This window comes from Sphaerodactylus townsendi, linkage group LG03, assembly GCF_021028975.2.
Source record: "Sphaerodactylus townsendi isolate TG3544 linkage group LG03, MPM_Stown_v2.3, whole genome shotgun sequence".
Lineage (NCBI taxonomy): Eukaryota > Metazoa > Chordata > Lepidosauria > Squamata > Sphaerodactylidae > Sphaerodactylus > Sphaerodactylus townsendi.
The window spans coordinates 121,080,222-121,099,195 of record NC_059427.1 but is presented as its reverse complement, the minus strand read 5'-3'; the positions used below and the strand labels follow the sequence as shown (position 1 = coordinate 121,099,195).

At 86.5% G+C, this 18,974-nt stretch overlaps 1 protein-coding gene across 1 annotated transcript in view; it reads left to right on the top strand.

Moving 5' to 3' along the window:
• Positions 1–16,674, top strand: part of CASKIN2 (CASK interacting protein 2) — a 64,742-nt gene extending 48,068 nt beyond the window's left edge. The window contains exon 17 of the mRNA XM_048487408.1: positions 16,447–16,674. Within this exon, the coding sequence (XP_048343365.1) occupies positions 16,447–16,674 (228 nt within the window). The remainder of the gene's footprint in view (positions 1–16,446) is intronic.
• The last annotated feature ends 2,300 nt before the right edge of the window (positions 16,675–18,974 follow it).

The window sequence follows — 18,974 nt, the reverse complement described above, 5'->3', positions numbered from 1 at the left end:
GGGGGGGGGGGTGGGGGGGGGGGGGGGTGGGGGGGGGGGGGGGTGGGGGGGGGGGGGGGTGGGGGGGGGGGGGGGTGGGGGGGGGGGGGGGTGGGGGGGGGGGGGGGTGGGGGGGGGGGGGGGTGGGGGGGGGGGGGGGTGGGGGGGGGGGGGGGTGGGGGGGGGGGGGGGTGGGGGGGGGGGGGGGTGGGGGGGGGGGGGGGTGGGGGGGGGGGGGGGTGGGGGGGGGGGGGGGTGGGGGGGGGGGGGGGTGGGGGGGGGGGGGGGTGGGGGGGGGGGGGGGTGGGGGGGGGGGGGGGTGGGGGGGGGGGGGGGTGGGGGGGGGGGGGGGTGGGGGGGGGGGGGGGTGGGGGGGGGGGGGGGTGGGGGGGGGGGGGGGTGGGGGGGGGGGGGGGTGGGGGGGGGGGGGGGTGGGGGGGGGGGGGGGTGGGGGGGGGGGGGGGTGGGGGGGGGGGGGGGTGGGGGGGGGGGGGGGTGGGGGGGGGGGGGGGTGGGGGGGGGGGGGGGTGGGGGGGGGGGGGGGTGGGGGGGGGGGGGGGTGGGGGGGGGGGGGGGTGGGGGGGGGGGGGGGTGGGGGGGGGGGGGGGTGGGGGGGGGGGGGGGTGGGGGGGGGGGGGGGTGGGGGGGGGGGGGGGTGGGGGGGGGGGGGGGTGGGGGGGGGGGGGGGTGGGGGGGGGGGGGGGTGGGGGGGGGGGGGGGTGGGGGGGGGGGGGGGTGGGGGGGGGGGGGGGTGGGGGGGGGGGGGGGTGGGGGGGGGGGGGGGTGGGGGGGGGGGGGGGTGGGGGGGGGGGGGGGTGGGGGGGGGGGGGGGTGGGGGGGGGGGGGGGTGGGGGGGGGGGGGGGTGGGGGGGGGGGGGGGTGGGGGGGGGGGGGGGTGGGGGGGGGGGGGGGTGGGGGGGGGGGGGGGTGGGGGGGGGGGGGGGTGGGGGGGGGGGGGGGTGGGGGGGGGGGGGGGTGGGGGGGGGGGGGGGTGGGGGGGGGGGGGGGTGGGGGGGGGGGGGGGTGGGGGGGGGGGGGGGTGGGGGGGGGGGGGGGTGGGGGGGGGGGGGGGTGGGGGGGGGGGGGGGTGGGGGGGGGGGGGGGTGGGGGGGGGGGGGGGTGGGGGGGGGGGGGGGTGGGGGGGGGGGGGGGTGGGGGGGGGGGGGGGTGGGGGGGGGGGGGGGTGGGGGGGGGGGGGGGTGGGGGGGGGGGGGGGTGGGGGGGGGGGGGGGTGGGGGGGGGGGGGGGTGGGGGGGGGGGGGGGTGGGGGGGGGGGGGGGTGGGGGGGGGGGGGGGTGGGGGGGGGGGGGGGTGGGGGGGGGGGGGGGTGGGGGGGGGGGGGGGTGGGGGGGGGGGGGGGTGGGGGGGGGGGGGGGTGGGGGGGGGGGGGGGTGGGGGGGGGGGGGGGTGGGGGGGGGGGGGGGTGGGGGGGGGGGGGGGTGGGGGGGGGGGGGGGTGGGGGGGGGGGGGGGTGGGGGGGGGGGGGGGTGGGGGGGGGGGGGGGTGGGGGGGGGGGGGGGTGGGGGGGGGGGGGGGTGGGGGGGGGGGGGGGTGGGGGGGGGGGGGGGTGGGGGGGGGGGGGGGTGGGGGGGGGGGGGGGTGGGGGGGGGGGGGGGTGGGGGGGGGGGGGGGTGGGGGGGGGGGGGGGTGGGGGGGGGGGGGGGTGGGGGGGGGGGGGGGTGGGGGGGGGGGGGGGTGGGGGGGGGGGGGGGTGGGGGGGGGGGGGGGTGGGGGGGGGGGGGGGTGGGGGGGGGGGGGGGTGGGGGGGGGGGGGGGTGGGGGGGGGGGGGGGTGGGGGGGGGGGGGGGTGGGGGGGGGGGGGGGTGGGGGGGGGGGGGGGTGGGGGGGGGGGGGGGTGGGGGGGGGGGGGGGTGGGGGGGGGGGGGGGTGGGGGGGGGGGGGGGTGGGGGGGGGGGGGGGTGGGGGGGGGGGGGGGTGGGGGGGGGGGGGGGTGGGGGGGGGGGGGGGTGGGGGGGGGGGGGGGTGGGGGGGGGGGGGGGTGGGGGGGGGGGGGGGTGGGGGGGGGGGGGGGTGGGGGGGGGGGGGGGTGGGGGGGGGGGGGGGTGGGGGGGGGGGGGGGTGGGGGGGGGGGGGGGTGGGGGGGGGGGGGGGTGGGGGGGGGGGGGGGTGGGGGGGGGGGGGGGTGGGGGGGGGGGGGGGTGGGGGGGGGGGGGGGTGGGGGGGGGGGGGGGTGGGGGGGGGGGGGGGTGGGGGGGGGGGGGGGTGGGGGGGGGGGGGGGTGGGGGGGGGGGGGGGTGGGGGGGGGGGGGGGTGGGGGGGGGGGGGGGTGGGGGGGGGGGGGGGTGGGGGGGGGGGGGGGTGGGGGGGGGGGGGGGTGGGGGGGGGGGGGGGTGGGGGGGGGGGGGGGTGGGGGGGGGGGGGGGTGGGGGGGGGGGGGGGTGGGGGGGGGGGGGGGTGGGGGGGGGGGGGGGTGGGGGGGGGGGGGGGTGGGGGGGGGGGGGGGTGGGGGGGGGGGGGGGTGGGGGGGGGGGGGGGTGGGGGGGGGGGGGGGTGGGGGGGGGGGGGGGTGGGGGGGGGGGGGGGTGGGGGGGGGGGGGGGTGGGGGGGGGGGGGGGTGGGGGGGGGGGGGGGTGGGGGGGGGGGGGGGTGGGGGGGGGGGGGGGTGGGGGGGGGGGGGGGTGGGGGGGGGGGGGGGTGGGGGGGGGGGGGGGTGGGGGGGGGGGGGGGTGGGGGGGGGGGGGGGTGGGGGGGGGGGGGGGTGGGGGGGGGGGGGGGTGGGGGGGGGGGGGGGTGGGGGGGGGGGGGGGTGGGGGGGGGGGGGGGTGGGGGGGGGGGGGGGTGGGGGGGGGGGGGGGTGGGGGGGGGGGGGGGTGGGGGGGGGGGGGGGTGGGGGGGGGGGGGGGTGGGGGGGGGGGGGGGTGGGGGGGGGGGGGGGTGGGGGGGGGGGGGGGTGGGGGGGGGGGGGGGTGGGGGGGGGGGGGGGTGGGGGGGGGGGGGGGTGGGGGGGGGGGGGGGTGGGGGGGGGGGGGGGTGGGGGGGGGGGGGGGTGGGGGGGGGGGGGGGTGGGGGGGGGGGGGGGTGGGGGGGGGGGGGGGTGGGGGGGGGGGGGGGTGGGGGGGGGGGGGGGTGGGGGGGGGGGGGGGTGGGGGGGGGGGGGGGTGGGGGGGGGGGGGGGTGGGGGGGGGGGGGGGTGGGGGGGGGGGGGGGTGGGGGGGGGGGGGGGTGGGGGGGGGGGGGGGTGGGGGGGGGGGGGGGTGGGGGGGGGGGGGGGTGGGGGGGGGGGGGGGTGGGGGGGGGGGGGGGTGGGGGGGGGGGGGGGTGGGGGGGGGGGGGGGTGGGGGGGGGGGGGGGTGGGGGGGGGGGGGGGTGGGGGGGGGGGGGGGTGGGGGGGGGGGGGGGTGGGGGGGGGGGGGGGTGGGGGGGGGGGGGGGTGGGGGGGGGGGGGGGTGGGGGGGGGGGGGGGTGGGGGGGGGGGGGGGTGGGGGGGGGGGGGGGTGGGGGGGGGGGGGGGTGGGGGGGGGGGGGGGTGGGGGGGGGGGGGGGTGGGGGGGGGGGGGGGTGGGGGGGGGGGGGGGTGGGGGGGGGGGGGGGTGGGGGGGGGGGGGGGTGGGGGGGGGGGGGGGTGGGGGGGGGGGGGGGTGGGGGGGGGGGGGGGTGGGGGGGGGGGGGGGTGGGGGGGGGGGGGGGTGGGGGGGGGGGGGGGTGGGGGGGGGGGGGGGTGGGGGGGGGGGGGGGTGGGGGGGGGGGGGGGTGGGGGGGGGGGGGGGTGGGGGGGGGGGGGGGTGGGGGGGGGGGGGGGTGGGGGGGGGGGGGGGTGGGGGGGGGGGGGGGTGGGGGGGGGGGGGGGTGGGGGGGGGGGGGGGTGGGGGGGGGGGGGGGTGGGGGGGGGGGGGGGTGGGGGGGGGGGGGGGTGGGGGGGGGGGGGGGTGGGGGGGGGGGGGGGTGGGGGGGGGGGGGGGTGGGGGGGGGGGGGGGTGGGGGGGGGGGGGGGTGGGGGGGGGGGGGGGTGGGGGGGGGGGGGGGTGGGGGGGGGGGGGGGTGGGGGGGGGGGGGGGTGGGGGGGGGGGGGGGTGGGGGGGGGGGGGGGTGGGGGGGGGGGGGGGTGGGGGGGGGGGGGGGTGGGGGGGGGGGGGGGTGGGGGGGGGGGGGGGTGGGGGGGGGGGGGGGTGGGGGGGGGGGGGGGTGGGGGGGGGGGGGGGTGGGGGGGGGGGGGGGTGGGGGGGGGGGGGGGTGGGGGGGGGGGGGGGTGGGGGGGGGGGGGGGTGGGGGGGGGGGGGGGTGGGGGGGGGGGGGGGTGGGGGGGGGGGGGGGTGGGGGGGGGGGGGGGTGGGGGGGGGGGGGGGTGGGGGGGGGGGGGGGTGGGGGGGGGGGGGGGTGGGGGGGGGGGGGGGTGGGGGGGGGGGGGGGTGGGGGGGGGGGGGGGTGGGGGGGGGGGGGGGTGGGGGGGGGGGGGGGTGGGGGGGGGGGGGGGTGGGGGGGGGGGGGGGTGGGGGGGGGGGGGGGTGGGGGGGGGGGGGGGTGGGGGGGGGGGGGGGTGGGGGGGGGGGGGGGTGGGGGGGGGGGGGGGTGGGGGGGGGGGGGGGTGGGGGGGGGGGGGGGTGGGGGGGGGGGGGGGTGGGGGGGGGGGGGGGTGGGGGGGGGGGGGGGTGGGGGGGGGGGGGGGTGGGGGGGGGGGGGGGTGGGGGGGGGGGGGGGTGGGGGGGGGGGGGGGTGGGGGGGGGGGGGGGTGGGGGGGGGGGGGGGTGGGGGGGGGGGGGGGTGGGGGGGGGGGGGGGTGGGGGGGGGGGGGGGTGGGGGGGGGGGGGGGTGGGGGGGGGGGGGGGTGGGGGGGGGGGGGGGTGGGGGGGGGGGGGGGTGGGGGGGGGGGGGGGTGGGGGGGGGGGGGGGTGGGGGGGGGGGGGGGTGGGGGGGGGGGGGGGTGGGGGGGGGGGGGGGTGGGGGGGGGGGGGGGTGGGGGGGGGGGGGGGTGGGGGGGGGGGGGGGTGGGGGGGGGGGGGGGTGGGGGGGGGGGGGGGTGGGGGGGGGGGGGGGTGGGGGGGGGGGGGGGTGGGGGGGGGGGGGGGTGGGGGGGGGGGGGGGTGGGGGGGGGGGGGGGTGGGGGGGGGGGGGGGTGGGGGGGGGGGGGGGTGGGGGGGGGGGGGGGTGGGGGGGGGGGGGGGTGGGGGGGGGGGGGGGTGGGGGGGGGGGGGGGTGGGGGGGGGGGGGGGTGGGGGGGGGGGGGGGTGGGGGGGGGGGGGGGTGGGGGGGGGGGGGGGTGGGGGGGGGGGGGGGTGGGGGGGGGGGGGGGTGGGGGGGGGGGGGGGTGGGGGGGGGGGGGGGTGGGGGGGGGGGGGGGTGGGGGGGGGGGGGGGTGGGGGGGGGGGGGGGTGGGGGGGGGGGGGGGTGGGGGGGGGGGGGGGTGGGGGGGGGGGGGGGTGGGGGGGGGGGGGGGTGGGGGGGGGGGGGGGTGGGGGGGGGGGGGGGTGGGGGGGGGGGGGGGTGGGGGGGGGGGGGGGTGGGGGGGGGGGGGGGTGGGGGGGGGGGGGGGTGGGGGGGGGGGGGGGTGGGGGGGGGGGGGGGTGGGGGGGGGGGGGGGTGGGGGGGGGGGGGGGTGGGGGGGGGGGGGGGTGGGGGGGGGGGGGGGTGGGGGGGGGGGGGGGTGGGGGGGGGGGGGGGTGGGGGGGGGGGGGGGTGGGGGGGGGGGGGGGTGGGGGGGGGGGGGGGTGGGGGGGGGGGGGGGTGGGGGGGGGGGGGGGTGGGGGGGGGGGGGGGTGGGGGGGGGGGGGGGTGGGGGGGGGGGGGGGTGGGGGGGGGGGGGGGTGGGGGGGGGGGGGGGTGGGGGGGGGGGGGGGTGGGGGGGGGGGGGGGTGGGGGGGGGGGGGGGTGGGGGGGGGGGGGGGTGGGGGGGGGGGGGGGTGGGGGGGGGGGGGGGTGGGGGGGGGGGGGGGTGGGGGGGGGGGGGGGTGGGGGGGGGGGGGGGTGGGGGGGGGGGGGGGTGGGGGGGGGGGGGGGTGGGGGGGGGGGGGGGTGGGGGGGGGGGGGGGTGGGGGGGGGGGGGGGTGGGGGGGGGGGGGGGTGGGGGGGGGGGGGGGTGGGGGGGGGGGGGGGTGGGGGGGGGGGGGGGTGGGGGGGGGGGGGGGTGGGGGGGGGGGGGGGTGGGGGGGGGGGGGGGTGGGGGGGGGGGGGGGTGGGGGGGGGGGGGGGTGGGGGGGGGGGGGGGTGGGGGGGGGGGGGGGTGGGGGGGGGGGGGGGTGGGGGGGGGGGGGGGTGGGGGGGGGGGGGGGTGGGGGGGGGGGGGGGTGGGGGGGGGGGGGGGTGGGGGGGGGGGGGGGTGGGGGGGGGGGGGGGTGGGGGGGGGGGGGGGTGGGGGGGGGGGGGGGTGGGGGGGGGGGGGGGTGGGGGGGGGGGGGGGTGGGGGGGGGGGGGGGTGGGGGGGGGGGGGGGTGGGGGGGGGGGGGGGTGGGGGGGGGGGGGGGTGGGGGGGGGGGGGGGTGGGGGGGGGGGGGGGTGGGGGGGGGGGGGGGTGGGGGGGGGGGGGGGTGGGGGGGGGGGGGGGTGGGGGGGGGGGGGGGTGGGGGGGGGGGGGGGTGGGGGGGGGGGGGGGTGGGGGGGGGGGGGGGTGGGGGGGGGGGGGGGTGGGGGGGGGGGGGGGTGGGGGGGGGGGGGGGTGGGGGGGGGGGGGGGTGGGGGGGGGGGGGGGTGGGGGGGGGGGGGGGTGGGGGGGGGGGGGGGTGGGGGGGGGGGGGGGTGGGGGGGGGGGGGGGTGGGGGGGGGGGGGGGTGGGGGGGGGGGGGGGTGGGGGGGGGGGGGGGTGGGGGGGGGGGGGGGTGGGGGGGGGGGGGGGTGGGGGGGGGGGGGGGTGGGGGGGGGGGGGGGTGGGGGGGGGGGGGGGTGGGGGGGGGGGGGGGTGGGGGGGGGGGGGGGTGGGGGGGGGGGGGGGTGGGGGGGGGGGGGGGTGGGGGGGGGGGGGGGTGGGGGGGGGGGGGGGTGGGGGGGGGGGGGGGTGGGGGGGGGGGGGGGTGGGGGGGGGGGGGGGTGGGGGGGGGGGGGGGTGGGGGGGGGGGGGGGTGGGGGGGGGGGGGGGTGGGGGGGGGGGGGGGTGGGGGGGGGGGGGGGTGGGGGGGGGGGGGGGTGGGGGGGGGGGGGGGTGGGGGGGGGGGGGGGTGGGGGGGGGGGGGGGTGGGGGGGGGGGGGGGTGGGGGGGGGGGGGGGTGGGGGGGGGGGGGGGTGGGGGGGGGGGGGGGTGGGGGGGGGGGGGGGTGGGGGGGGGGGGGGGTGGGGGGGGGGGGGGGTGGGGGGGGGGGGGGGTGGGGGGGGGGGGGGGTGGGGGGGGGGGGGGGTGGGGGGGGGGGGGGGTGGGGGGGGGGGGGGGTGGGGGGGGGGGGGGGTGGGGGGGGGGGGGGGTGGGGGGGGGGGGGGGTGGGGGGGGGGGGGGGTGGGGGGGGGGGGGGGTGGGGGGGGGGGGGGGTGGGGGGGGGGGGGGGTGGGGGGGGGGGGGGGTGGGGGGGGGGGGGGGTGGGGGGGGGGGGGGGTGGGGGGGGGGGGGGGTGGGGGGGGGGGGGGGTGGGGGGGGGGGGGGGTGGGGGGGGGGGGGGGTGGGGGGGGGGGGGGGTGGGGGGGGGGGGGGGTGGGGGGGGGGGGGGGTGGGGGGGGGGGGGGGTGGGGGGGGGGGGGGGTGGGGGGGGGGGGGGGTGGGGGGGGGGGGGGGTGGGGGGGGGGGGGGGTGGGGGGGGGGGGGGGTGGGGGGGGGGGGGGGTGGGGGGGGGGGGGGGTGGGGGGGGGGGGGGGTGGGGGGGGGGGGGGGTGGGGGGGGGGGGGGGTGGGGGGGGGGGGGGGTGGGGGGGGGGGGGGGTGGGGGGGGGGGGGGGTGGGGGGGGGGGGGGGTGGGGGGGGGGGGGGGTGGGGGGGGGGGGGGGTGGGGGGGGGGGGGGGTGGGGGGGGGGGGGGGTGGGGGGGGGGGGGGGTGGGGGGGGGGGGGGGTGGGGGGGGGGGGGGGTGGGGGGGGGGGGGGGTGGGGGGGGGGGGGGGTGGGGGGGGGGGGGGGTGGGGGGGGGGGGGGGTGGGGGGGGGGGGGGGTGGGGGGGGGGGGGGGTGGGGGGGGGGGGGGGTGGGGGGGGGGGGGGGTGGGGGGGGGGGGGGGTGGGGGGGGGGGGGGGTGGGGGGGGGGGGGGGTGGGGGGGGGGGGGGGTGGGGGGGGGGGGGGGTGGGGGGGGGGGGGGGTGGGGGGGGGGGGGGGTGGGGGGGGGGGGGGGTGGGGGGGGGGGGGGGTGGGGGGGGGGGGGGGTGGGGGGGGGGGGGGGTGGGGGGGGGGGGGGGTGGGGGGGGGGGGGGGTGGGGGGGGGGGGGGGTGGGGGGGGGGGGGGGTGGGGGGGGGGGGGGGTGGGGGGGGGGGGGGGTGGGGGGGGGGGGGGGTGGGGGGGGGGGGGGGTGGGGGGGGGGGGGGGTGGGGGGGGGGGGGGGTGGGGGGGGGGGGGGGTGGGGGGGGGGGGGGGTGGGGGGGGGGGGGGGTGGGGGGGGGGGGGGGTGGGGGGGGGGGGGGGTGGGGGGGGGGGGGGGTGGGGGGGGGGGGGGGTGGGGGGGGGGGGGGGTGGGGGGGGGGGGGGGTGGGGGGGGGGGGGGGTGGGGGGGGGGGGGGGTGGGGGGGGGGGGGGGTGGGGGGGGGGGGGGGTGGGGGGGGGGGGGGGTGGGGGGGGGGGGGGGTGGGGGGGGGGGGGGGTGGGGGGGGGGGGGGGTGGGGGGGGGGGGGGGTGGGGGGGGGGGGGGGTGGGGGGGGGGGGGGGTGGGGGGGGGGGGGGGTGGGGGGGGGGGGGGGTGGGGGGGGGGGGGGGTGGGGGGGGGGGGGGGTGGGGGGGGGGGGGGGTGGGGGGGGGGGGGGGTGGGGGGGGGGGGGGGTGGGGGGGGGGGGGGGTGGGGGGGGGGGGGGGTGGGGGGGGGGGGGGGTGGGGGGGGGGGGGGGTGGGGGGGGGGGGGGGTGGGGGGGGGGGGGGGTGGGGGGGGGGGGGGGTGGGGGGGGGGGGGGGTGGGGGGGGGGGGGGGTGGGGGGGGGGGGGGGTGGGGGGGGGGGGGGGTGGGGGGGGGGGGGGGTGGGGGGGGGGGGGGGTGGGGGGGGGGGGGGGTGGGGGGGGGGGGGGGTGGGGGGGGGGGGGGGTGGGGGGGGGGGGGGGTGGGGGGGGGGGGGGGTGGGGGGGGGGGGGGGTGGGGGGGGGGGGGGGTGGGGGGGGGGGGGGGTGGGGGGGGGGGGGGGTGGGGGGGGGGGGGGGTGGGGGGGGGGGGGGGTGGGGGGGGGGGGGGGTGGGGGGGGGGGGGGGTGGGGGGGGGGGGGGGTGGGGGGGGGGGGGGGTGGGGGGGGGGGGGGGTGGGGGGGGGGGGGGGTGGGGGGGGGGGGGGGTGGGGGGGGGGGGGGGTGGGGGGGGGGGGGGGTGGGGGGGGGGGGGGGTGGGGGGGGGGGGGGGTGGGGGGGGGGGGGGGTGGGGGGGGGGGGGGGTGGGGGGGGGGGGGGGTGGGGGGGGGGGGGGGTGGGGGGGGGGGGGGGTGGGGGGGGGGGGGGGTGGGGGGGGGGGGGGGTGGGGGGGGGGGGGGGTGGGGGGGGGGGGGGGTGGGGGGGGGGGGGGGTGGGGGGGGGGGGGGGTGGGGGGGGGGGGGGGTGGGGGGGGGGGGGGGTGGGGGGGGGGGGGGGTGGGGGGGGGGGGGGGTGGGGGGGGGGGGGGGTGGGGGGGGGGGGGGGTGGGGGGGGGGGGGGGTGGGGGGGGGGGGGGGTGGGGGGGGGGGGGGGTGGGGGGGGGGGGGGGTGGGGGGGGGGGGGGGTGGGGGGGGGGGGGGGTGGGGGGGGGGGGGGGTGGGGGGGGGGGGGGGTGGGGGGGGGGGGGGGTGGGGGGGGGGGGGGGTGGGGGGGGGGGGGGGTGGGGGGGGGGGGGGGTGGGGGGGGGGGGGGGTGGGGGGGGGGGGGGGTGGGGGGGGGGGGGGGTGGGGGGGGGGGGGGGTGGGGGGGGGGGGGGGTGGGGGGGGGGGGGGGTGGGGGGGGGGGGGGGTGGGGGGGGGGGGGGGTGGGGGGGGGGGGGGGTGGGGGGGGGGGGGGGTGGGGGGGGGGGGGGGTGGGGGGGGGGGGGGGTGGGGGGGGGGGGGGGTGGGGGGGGGGGGGGGTGGGGGGGGGGGGGGGTGGGGGGGGGGGGGGGTGGGGGGGGGGGGGGGTGGGGGGGGGGGGGGGTGGGGGGGGGGGGGGGTGGGGGGGGGGGGGGGTGGGGGGGGGGGGGGGTGGGGGGGGGGGGGGGTGGGGGGGGGGGGGGGTGGGGGGGGGGGGGGGTGGGGGGGGGGGGGGGTGGGGGGGGGGGGGGGTGGGGGGGGGGGGGGGTGGGGGGGGGGGGGGGTGGGGGGGGGGGGGGGTGGGGGGGGGGGGGGGTGGGGGGGGGGGGGGGTGGGGGGGGGGGGGGGTGGGGGGGGGGGGGGGTGGGGGGGGGGGGGGGTGGGGGGGGGGGGGGGTGGGGGGGGGGGGGGGTGGGGGGGGGGGGGGGTGGGGGGGGGGGGGGGTGGGGGGGGGGGGGGGTGGGGGGGGGGGGGGGTGGGGGGGGGGGGGGGTGGGGGGGGGGGGGGGTGGGGGGGGGGGGGGGTGGGGGGGGGGGGGGGTGGGGGGGGGGGGGGGTGGGGGGGGGGGGGGGTGGGGGGGGGGGGGGGTGGGGGGGGGGGGGGGTGGGGGGGGGGGGGGGTGGGGGGGGGGGGGGGTGGGGGGGGGGGGGGGTGGGGGGGGGGGGGGGTGGGGGGGGGGGGGGGTGGGGGGGGGGGGGGGTGGGGGGGGGGGGGGGTGGGGGGGGGGGGGGGTGGGGGGGGGGGGGGGTGGGGGGGGGGGGGGGTGGGGGGGGGGGGGGGTGGGGGGGGGGGGGGGTGGGGGGGGGGGGGGGTGGGGGGGGGGGGGGGTGGGGGGGGGGGGGGGTGGGGGGGGGGGGGGGTGGGGGGGGGGGGGGGTGGGGGGGGGGGGGGGTGGGGGGGGGGGGGGGTGGGGGGGGGGGGGGGTGGGGGGGGGGGGGGGTGGGGGGGGGGGGGGGTGGGGGGGGGGGGGGGTGGGGGGGGGGGGGGGTGGGGGGGGGGGGGGGTGGGGGGGGGGGGGGGTGGGGGGGGGGGGGGGTGGGGGGGGGGGGGGGTGGGGGGGGGGGGGGGTGGGGGGGGGGGGGGGTGGGGGGGGGGGGGGGTGGGGGGGGGGGGGGGTGGGGGGGGGGGGGGGTGGGGGGGGGGGGGGGTGGGGGGGGGGGGGGGTGGGGGGGGGGGGGGGTGGGGGGGGGGGGGGGTGGGGGGGGGGGGGGGTGGGGGGGGGGGGGGGTGGGGGGGGGGGGGGGTGGGGGGGGGGGGGGGTGGGGGGGGGGGGGGGTGGGGGGGGGGGGGGGTGGGGGGGGGGGGGGGTGGGGGGGGGGGGGGGTGGGGGGGGGGGGGGGTGGGGGGGGGGGGGGGTGGGGGGGGGGGGGGGTGGGGGGGGGGGGGGGTGGGGGGGGGGGGGGGTGGGGGGGGGGGGGGGTGGGGGGGGGGGGGGGTGGGGGGGGGGGGGGGTGGGGGGGGGGGGGGGTGGGGGGGGGGGGGGGTGGGGGGGGGGGGGGGTGGGGGGGGGGGGGGGTGGGGGGGGGGGGGGGTGGGGGGGGGGGGGGGTGGGGGGGGGGGGGGGTGGGGGGGGGGGGGGGTGGGGGGGGGGGGGGGTGGGGGGGGGGGGGGGTGGGGGGGGGGGGGGGTGGGGGGGGGGGGGGGTGGGGGGGGGGGGGGGTGGGGGGGGGGGGGGGTGGGGGGGGGGGGGGGTGGGGGGGGGGGGGGGTGGGGGGGGGGGGGGGTGGGGGGGGGGGGGGGTGGGGGGGGGGGGGGGTGGGGGGGGGGGGGGGTGGGGGGGGGGGGGGGTGGGGGGGGGGGGGGGTGGGGGGGGGGGGGGGTGGGGGGGGGGGGGGGTGGGGGGGGGGGGGGGTGGGGGGGGGGGGGGGTGGGGGGGGGGGGGGGTGGGGGGGGGGGGGGGTGGGGGGGGGGGGGGGTGGGGGGGGGGGGGGGTGGGGGGGGGGGGGGGTGGGGGGGGGGGGGGGTGGGGGGGGGGGGGGGTGGGGGGGGGGGGGGGTGGGGGGGGGGGGGGGTGGGGGGGGGGGGGGGTGGGGGGGGGGGGGGGTGGGGGGGGGGGGGGGTGGGGGGGGGGGGGGGTGGGGGGGGGGGGGGGTGGGGGGGGGGGGGGGTGGGGGGGGGGGGGGGTGGGGGGGGGGGGGGGTGGGGGGGGGGGGGGGTGGGGGGGGGGGGGGGTGGGGGGGGGGGGGGGTGGGGGGGGGGGGGGGTGGGGGGGGGGGGGGGTGGGGGGGGGGGGGGGTGGGGGGGGGGGGGGGTGGGGGGGGGGGGGGGTGGGGGGGGGGGGGGGTGGGGGGGGGGGGGGGTGGGGGGGGGGGGGGGTGGGGGGGGGGGGGGGTGGGGGGGGGGGGGGGTGGGGGGGGGGGGGGGTGGGGGGGGGGGGGGGTGGGGGGGGGGGGGGGTGGGGGGGGGGGGGGGTGGGGGGGGGGGGGGGTGGGGGGGGGGGGGGGTGGGGGGGGGGGGGGGTGGGGGGGGGGGGGGGTGGGGGGGGGGGGGGGTGGGGGGGGGGGGGGGTGGGGGGGGGGGGGGGTGGGGGGGGGGGGGGGTGGGGGGGGGGGGGGGTGGGGGGGGGGGGGGGTGGGGGGGGGGGGGGGTGGGGGGGGGGGGGGGTGGGGGGGGGGGGGGGTGGGGGGGGGGGGGGGTGGGGGGGGGGGGGGGTGGGGGGGGGGGGGGGTGGGGGGGGGGGGGGGTGGGGGGGGGGGGGGGTGGGGGGGGGGGGGGGTGGGGGGGGGGGGGGGTGGGGGGGGGGGGGGGTGGGGGGGGGGGGGGGTGGGGGGGGGGGGGGGTGGGGGGGGGGGGGGGTGGGGGGGGGGGGGGGTGGGGGGGGGGGGGGGTGGGGGGGGGGGGGGGTGGGGGGGGGGGGGGGTGGGGGGGGGGGGGGGTGGGGGGGGGGGGGGGTGGGGGGGGGGGGGGGTGGGGGGGGGGGGGGGTGGGGGGGGGGGGGGGTGGGGGGGGGGGGGGGTGGGGGGGGGGGGGGGTGGGGGGGGGGGGGGGTGGGGGGGGGGGGGGGTGGGGGGGGGGGGGGGTGGGGGGGGGGGGGGGTGGGGGGGGGGGGGGGTGGGGGGGGGGGGGGGTGGGGGGGGGGGGGGGTGGGGGGGGGGGGGGGTGGGGGGGGGGGGGGGTGGGGGGGGGGGGGGGTGGGGGGGGGGGGGGGTGGGGGGGGGGGGGGGTGGGGGGGGGGGGGGGTGGGGGGGGGGGGGGGTGGGGGGGGGGGGGGGTGGGGGGGGGGGGGGGTGGGGGGGGGGGGGGGTGGGGGGGGGGGGGGGTGGGGGGGGGGGGGGGTGGGGGGGGGGGGGGGTGGGGGGGGGGGGGGGTGGGGGGGGGGGGGGGTGGGGGGGGGGGGGGGTGGGGGGGGGGGGGGGTGGGGGGGGGGGGGGGTGGGGGGGGGGGGGGGTGGGGGGGGGGGGGGGTGGGGGGGGGGGGGGGTGGGGGGGGGGGGGGGTGGGGGGGGGGGGGGGTGGGGGGGGGGGGGGGTGGGGGGGGGGGGGGGTGGGGGGGGGGGGGGGTGGGGGGGGGGGGGGGTGGGGGGGGGGGGGGGTGGGGGGGGGGGGGGGTGGGGGGGGGGGGGGGTGGGGGGGGGGGGGGGTGGGGGGGGGGGGGGGTGGGGGGGGGGGGGGGTGGGGGGGGGGGGGGGTGGGGGGGGGGGGGGGTGGGGGGGGGGGGGGGTGGGGGGGGGGGGGGGTGGGGGGGGGGGGGGGTGGGGGGGGGGGGGGGTGGGGGGGGGGGGGGGTGGGGGGGGGGGGGGGTGGGGGGGGGGGGGGGTGGGGGGGGGGGGGGGTGGGGGGGGGGGGGGGTGGGGGGGGGGGGGGGTGGGGGGGGGGGGGGGTGGGGGGGGGGGGGGGTGGGGGGGGGGGGGGGTGGGGGGGGGGGGGGGTGGGGGGGGGGGGGGGTGGGGGGGGGGGGGGGTGGGGGGGGGGGGGGGTGGGGGGGGGGGGGGGTGGGGGGGGGGGGGGGTGGGGGGGGGGGGGGGTGGGGGGGGGGGGGGGTGGGGGGGGGGGGGGGTGGGGGGGGGGGGGGGTGGGGGGGGGGGGGGGTGGGGGGGGGGGGGGGTGGGGGGGGGGGGGGGTGGGGGGGGGGGGGGGTGGGGGGGGGGGGGGGTGGGGGGGGGGGGGGGTGGGGGGGGGGGGGGGTGGGGGGGGGGGGGGGTGGGGGGGGGGGGGGGTGGGGGGGGGGGGGGGTGGGGGGGGGGGGGGGTGGGGGGGGGGGGGGGTGGGGGGGGGGGGGGGTGGGGGGGGGGGGGGGTGGGGGGGGGGGGGGGTGGGGGGGGGGGGGGGTGGGGGGGGGGGGGGGTGGGGGGGGGGGGGGGTGGGGGGGGGGGGGGGTGGGGGGGGGGGGGGGTGGGGGGGGGGGGGGGTGGGGGGGGGGGGGGGTGGGGGGGGGGGGGGGTGGGGGGGGGGGGGGGTGGGGGGGGGGGGGGGTGGGGGGGGGGGGGGGTGGGGGGGGGGGGGGGTGGGGGGGGGGGGGGGTGGGGGGGGGGGGGGGTGGGGGGGGGGGGGGGTGGGGGGGGGGGGGGGTGGGGGGGGGGGGGGGTGGGGGGGGGGGGGGGTGGGGGGGGGGGGGGGTGGGGGGGGGGGGGGGTGGGGGGGGGGGGGGGTGGGGGGGGGGGGGGGTGGGGGGGGGGGGGGGTGGGGGGGGGGGGGGGTGGGGGGGGGGGGGGGTGGGGGGGGGGGGGGGTGGGGGGGGGGGGGGGTGGGGGGGGGGGGGGGTGGGGGGGGGGGGGGGTGGGGGGGGGGGGGGGTGGGGGGGGGGGGGGGTGGGGGGGGGGGGGGGTGGGGGGGGGGGGGGGTGGGGGGGGGGGGGGGTGGGGGGGGGGGGGGGTGGGGGGGGGGGGGGGTGGGGGGGGGGGGGGGTGGGGGGGGGGGGGGGTGGGGGGGGGGGGGGGTGGGGGGGGGGGGGGGTGGGGGGGGGGGGGGGTGGGGGGGGGGGGGGGTGGGGGGGGGGGGGGGTGGGGGGGGGGGGGGGTGGGGGGGGGGGGGGGTGGGGGGGGGGGGGGGTGGGGGGGGGGGGGGGTGGGGGGGGGGGGGGGAGGGGGGGATGGGGTGGGGTGGAGAGAGGGGGGGGAAGGGGGTGGGGGGGGGGGGGCGGCGGGGGGGGCGGGCGGGGGGGGGGGGGGGGGGGGGGCGGGTGGGGGGCGGGGGGGGGGGGGGGGGCGGGCGGGGTGGGGGGGGGGGGGGGGGGTGGGGGGGGGGGGGGGGGGGGGGGGGGGGGTGGGGGGGGGGGGGGGTGTCTCGGGGTGGTCTTGCTGGCGCAGCAGCGCTTAGGGCCTGGCCGGTGGTCAGCCTTTGACGCCTTCTGCGGTTGGCCCGGGTCTTTACGCGTTGGTGACGGCGCTGCCTTGCTGGGATCAAGCATGGACGGGATCCTCTAGAGAGATGCTGCTCCATCTCCTCGGGATGGGGTTGGTTTCCTCCCACACCATTACATGGGTTGGCCTGTCAGCGGCTGTAATCGGAGTTCACGGAACCCAGTAGGAAGAGGGACTGAAACACACCCCCCTTTCCCAGTTTACGGGGGGGGGGCCGGGTCCTCGGCCAGGCTCAGTTCTAGATGGACATGGGAGATTGGGATCGAGCAAGCTTAGACTTAATATGGGAAGGAAGAGGGCTTGTTTTGCAGCCTAGAAGGGGTTGCTTTTAATGGGCCCTGGGGGGGGCCGCTTACACTCCTCTTTCTTTAGTTGTTTGACAGGGGAGGGCAGGAGGCAGGCTGCAATTCTGGTGGGAATTGGCTTCAGAGCGCCACTCAGGCGCCGTCTAGGCGAGGATCCGGAGCCTTGAGGGGGGAGGGAACAGGCTGTGTCCTGGGGGGGATTGTGGGTATGCATGCTTAATCAGCAACACAAAGGCGGCTTTGGAAGCACCTTTTGGGGGGATGGGTGCATCCGGGGAATGAAGCACCGAAGTACTAGGAGGCACCCTCACACACACAAAGCGGAGAAAGGAAGGGGGGGTTTCTTTGCAAGGGAGCTGCACTTTACCGGGTGACCTTGGTGGCTAATGCAGGAAGCTGGATGGTGCTAAATTTTGTGATCGAATTATCTTGGGGAATCGCCACCCGCCGAGACCGCTCCTATATGGGGCGGCCTCGGCCGTGGGTCGGAATAAGCTCAGAAAACCGGAGAGCAACATTGTTGCGGTGCCCAAGCCGGTTTATGGGTGAATTTGGAAGCGGCAGCATCCTTCTAGTTTAGGGCCTTCCAGTCCTGACAGTGCAATGGTATCAGGACGGGCTCAGATTTTAATCCAGGGAGGGCCAATCAGCCAAATTGGCCCTCCCACCTCTACTGGTCGAAAAACAGAAGGAGAAGAGGTGAGGGGAGAGGGAAACAGTTTTCCCGTGGAAATTAGGGAGGCAATCCTCTCGGAAGGCGCTGATTGGAATCACGATCCGTGCGGGATTTGCTTAATCGAGACGGCACGAGTCATGACCTGACTCATGAGGTCTCTTCCCCAGAGATTGATACGGATGTCTGTGAACGATGGGGCGGACTGTGAGCTGCCGCTCGAAATCCGCTGGGCTGCTGACCGCGGAGTCGGCGGATGCTCCGCCTCAAGCGGTTTGTCTCCCCCCCCACTCCCCAGATATGCGGGCAAGCCCTGGTCAGCCACTGGTCGTAATACTACCCGCTGCTCTGATGATGCAATGATCAGCGCCAAAAAAGTCCACCTGGTGGCCCTTTGAACTTAAGATCCTTCTAAGGCGTATGAAATTCCAGATATGGACGGGAGCTCCCGATAGGTAAACTCTGCACCGCCGCGCACGGTGGCGCAGGGCTGCTTCATGTTGGCTGCTGGGGCCTGTGAGCCTTTATTGGGTCGGCAGCGGGCGTACGCATAGGGCAAGAGACCAGCTGAGCGAGGTTGCCTCCCGCGGGCAGCTCCTGTGGGATGTTTGTCCAGACCTGGAGGTGGATGGGTCCTTGGTGCGTGGAGTCGATCACTCCGGGGACGGCGAACAGTCCCCTGTTCAGCGTAGAGGCCTTTTGGCAGCAATTCAGCCCAATTGTCCCGGTAGGGATACTCGTCATACTGGGTTAGCTTACAAGAACTTCGTGGGGGAACTTTTAAAGGAGATGGGCTGCGTGCATGGTTTGGTGATGCCACGAGAGGGGGGTGGTTTTCACAGGGGCCTGGGCGCTTATTGGCTCTAGTACTCTCCTCCTTGGTCCTGGGCTGGGGAGACGCCATGGCGGGAGTTTCCCGACGGGCAGTCGCTTTCTCCAATGGAAGCTCTTCTGGCAAAACGCAAGTACCGGGTTTTAGGCGGCCTTCTCCTCCTGGGGGAGGACCCTTCTCCATCGGGGTTGTAGGCCTCCCCACCGGGCTGCCTACACTTCTTTCCTCGGAAGCGGTCCGGGTCTGCCGCAGCGCCAGCCATCCTGGAGACTGTCTCCTGCCGGTGGAGAGTGCTGCGGCGTTAGGAGGCTAGCTTTGGTGTATGGAGGATCCGGCTGTCCCGGCAAGCCTTGGCTACGGCCGGCCAGTTCAGGATTTTTGCCCAGGTCTGGTGGATTGTTCTGCGGCACTCCGGGGTGCCGTTCTCTTTATGCGTGGCTATGAGGAGCTCGTGCTGGGCCTCCCGGCCATCTACCTGCCTCTTTAGCGCTTCCTGGAGCCTGTTCACAAATCCAGCATATATTCTTCTGGGTTTTGGCCGGATGGAGAGGAAACTCTGGGCTGGTCATCGCCGGCATTGGGGACTTTGAATAAATGAGGCCTTTATAGGCTTAATTCCAGAGGGCTTTTAATCGTATAAGTATTCCCTCAGGCAGTACAATCTGATCGTTGGGATTGGGCAAAAGCTTAATCGGGCCGGGTTGCAGCTGAGCGGCGGTGTAGGCCGCCGCCAGAGGTGGCTGCTCTGTTTGAAGCACTGCTGGCGAACTCTACTTTCCCAGACCACGAATAAATTGCGCAGGGCTCCAGGAGCATGCTAAAGGTGGTTTTCCAGTCATCTGGAACCATTAGGTGGTTCCTGCGATGGCTTCCCAGCATGCCTTCATCAGGGTTAGGTGGCTAGTGACTCCTACCGTCCCGCATTGCTTTGCGGAGTTCGGTAAGGATATTATAGTTCAGGGGGGGCGTACTCGACAACCCGGCCGAACTATGCCATCCTCCTCAGTATCTGTGGAAGTGGATGGGGCAATACAATGCAAGAATATCGCACGTATCGCCTTCCGCCAGGGTTTTCCTTTCTTCTGGGCAGATCGTGGGCTAATACTGCTTCATTTGCGAAAGAGTTTTGAAACCCGGGCGTCGGCTACGCGGGCGTTGATCGGAGGTGCAGTGGCTTCCGAAAAGGAAGGCGGAGCAAGGGGAGGGGCGGCTGGAGCCGCGGGAGAGTTTGGAAATGGGTGAAGGAGCCGAGGGGGGCAGAAGGAGGACAGGCGTCCAATTTAGTGGGATAGGAGAAAATTCCGGGGTTGAAATTGAAGGTGAAAGATCGAAAGGAGGGCTGCCTACAGCAAGGGAGCCGTAGGTCTAGCAGGCTGATGGTATTATAAAACATTGTTCTCCCATCCGCCAGTAGCAGCTTACATCGGCGCGAAGCAGAGGCCTCTGCGCGTAAGAGCGCGCCCGATGTTTTCCCCAGTCCTTAAGATTCAATGTCCCCCCTCTGGGTACCAGATGGACACCGAGCTTCAAATCTCTTCAACCAATTTGGCGCAGCTCCCTTCTCTTTACGGGACCCTGCCGCGATTTCGCTAACGCTTTCAGTTCGTCAACGTGCTTGGCCATAAGCATTCCTGTGCTTTTGCAAGCTCCCCATACTCACCGGGTGTTCCGCCGGACGAGAGAGTGTCCCCAGGACGCTGGTGAAACCGAAATCTGGACGCGCTCATCCAGAGTGACAGGCGATACCGGTAAACGGGTGGGTCCCTGGATGCGCCGATCCAGCCGGACTTTCGTATCGCGGCCCTTCCTTGCAGGCGACACGCGTGAGCAGGGTGGAGGTTCGAGGATTCCCGGTTTCGCACCAGC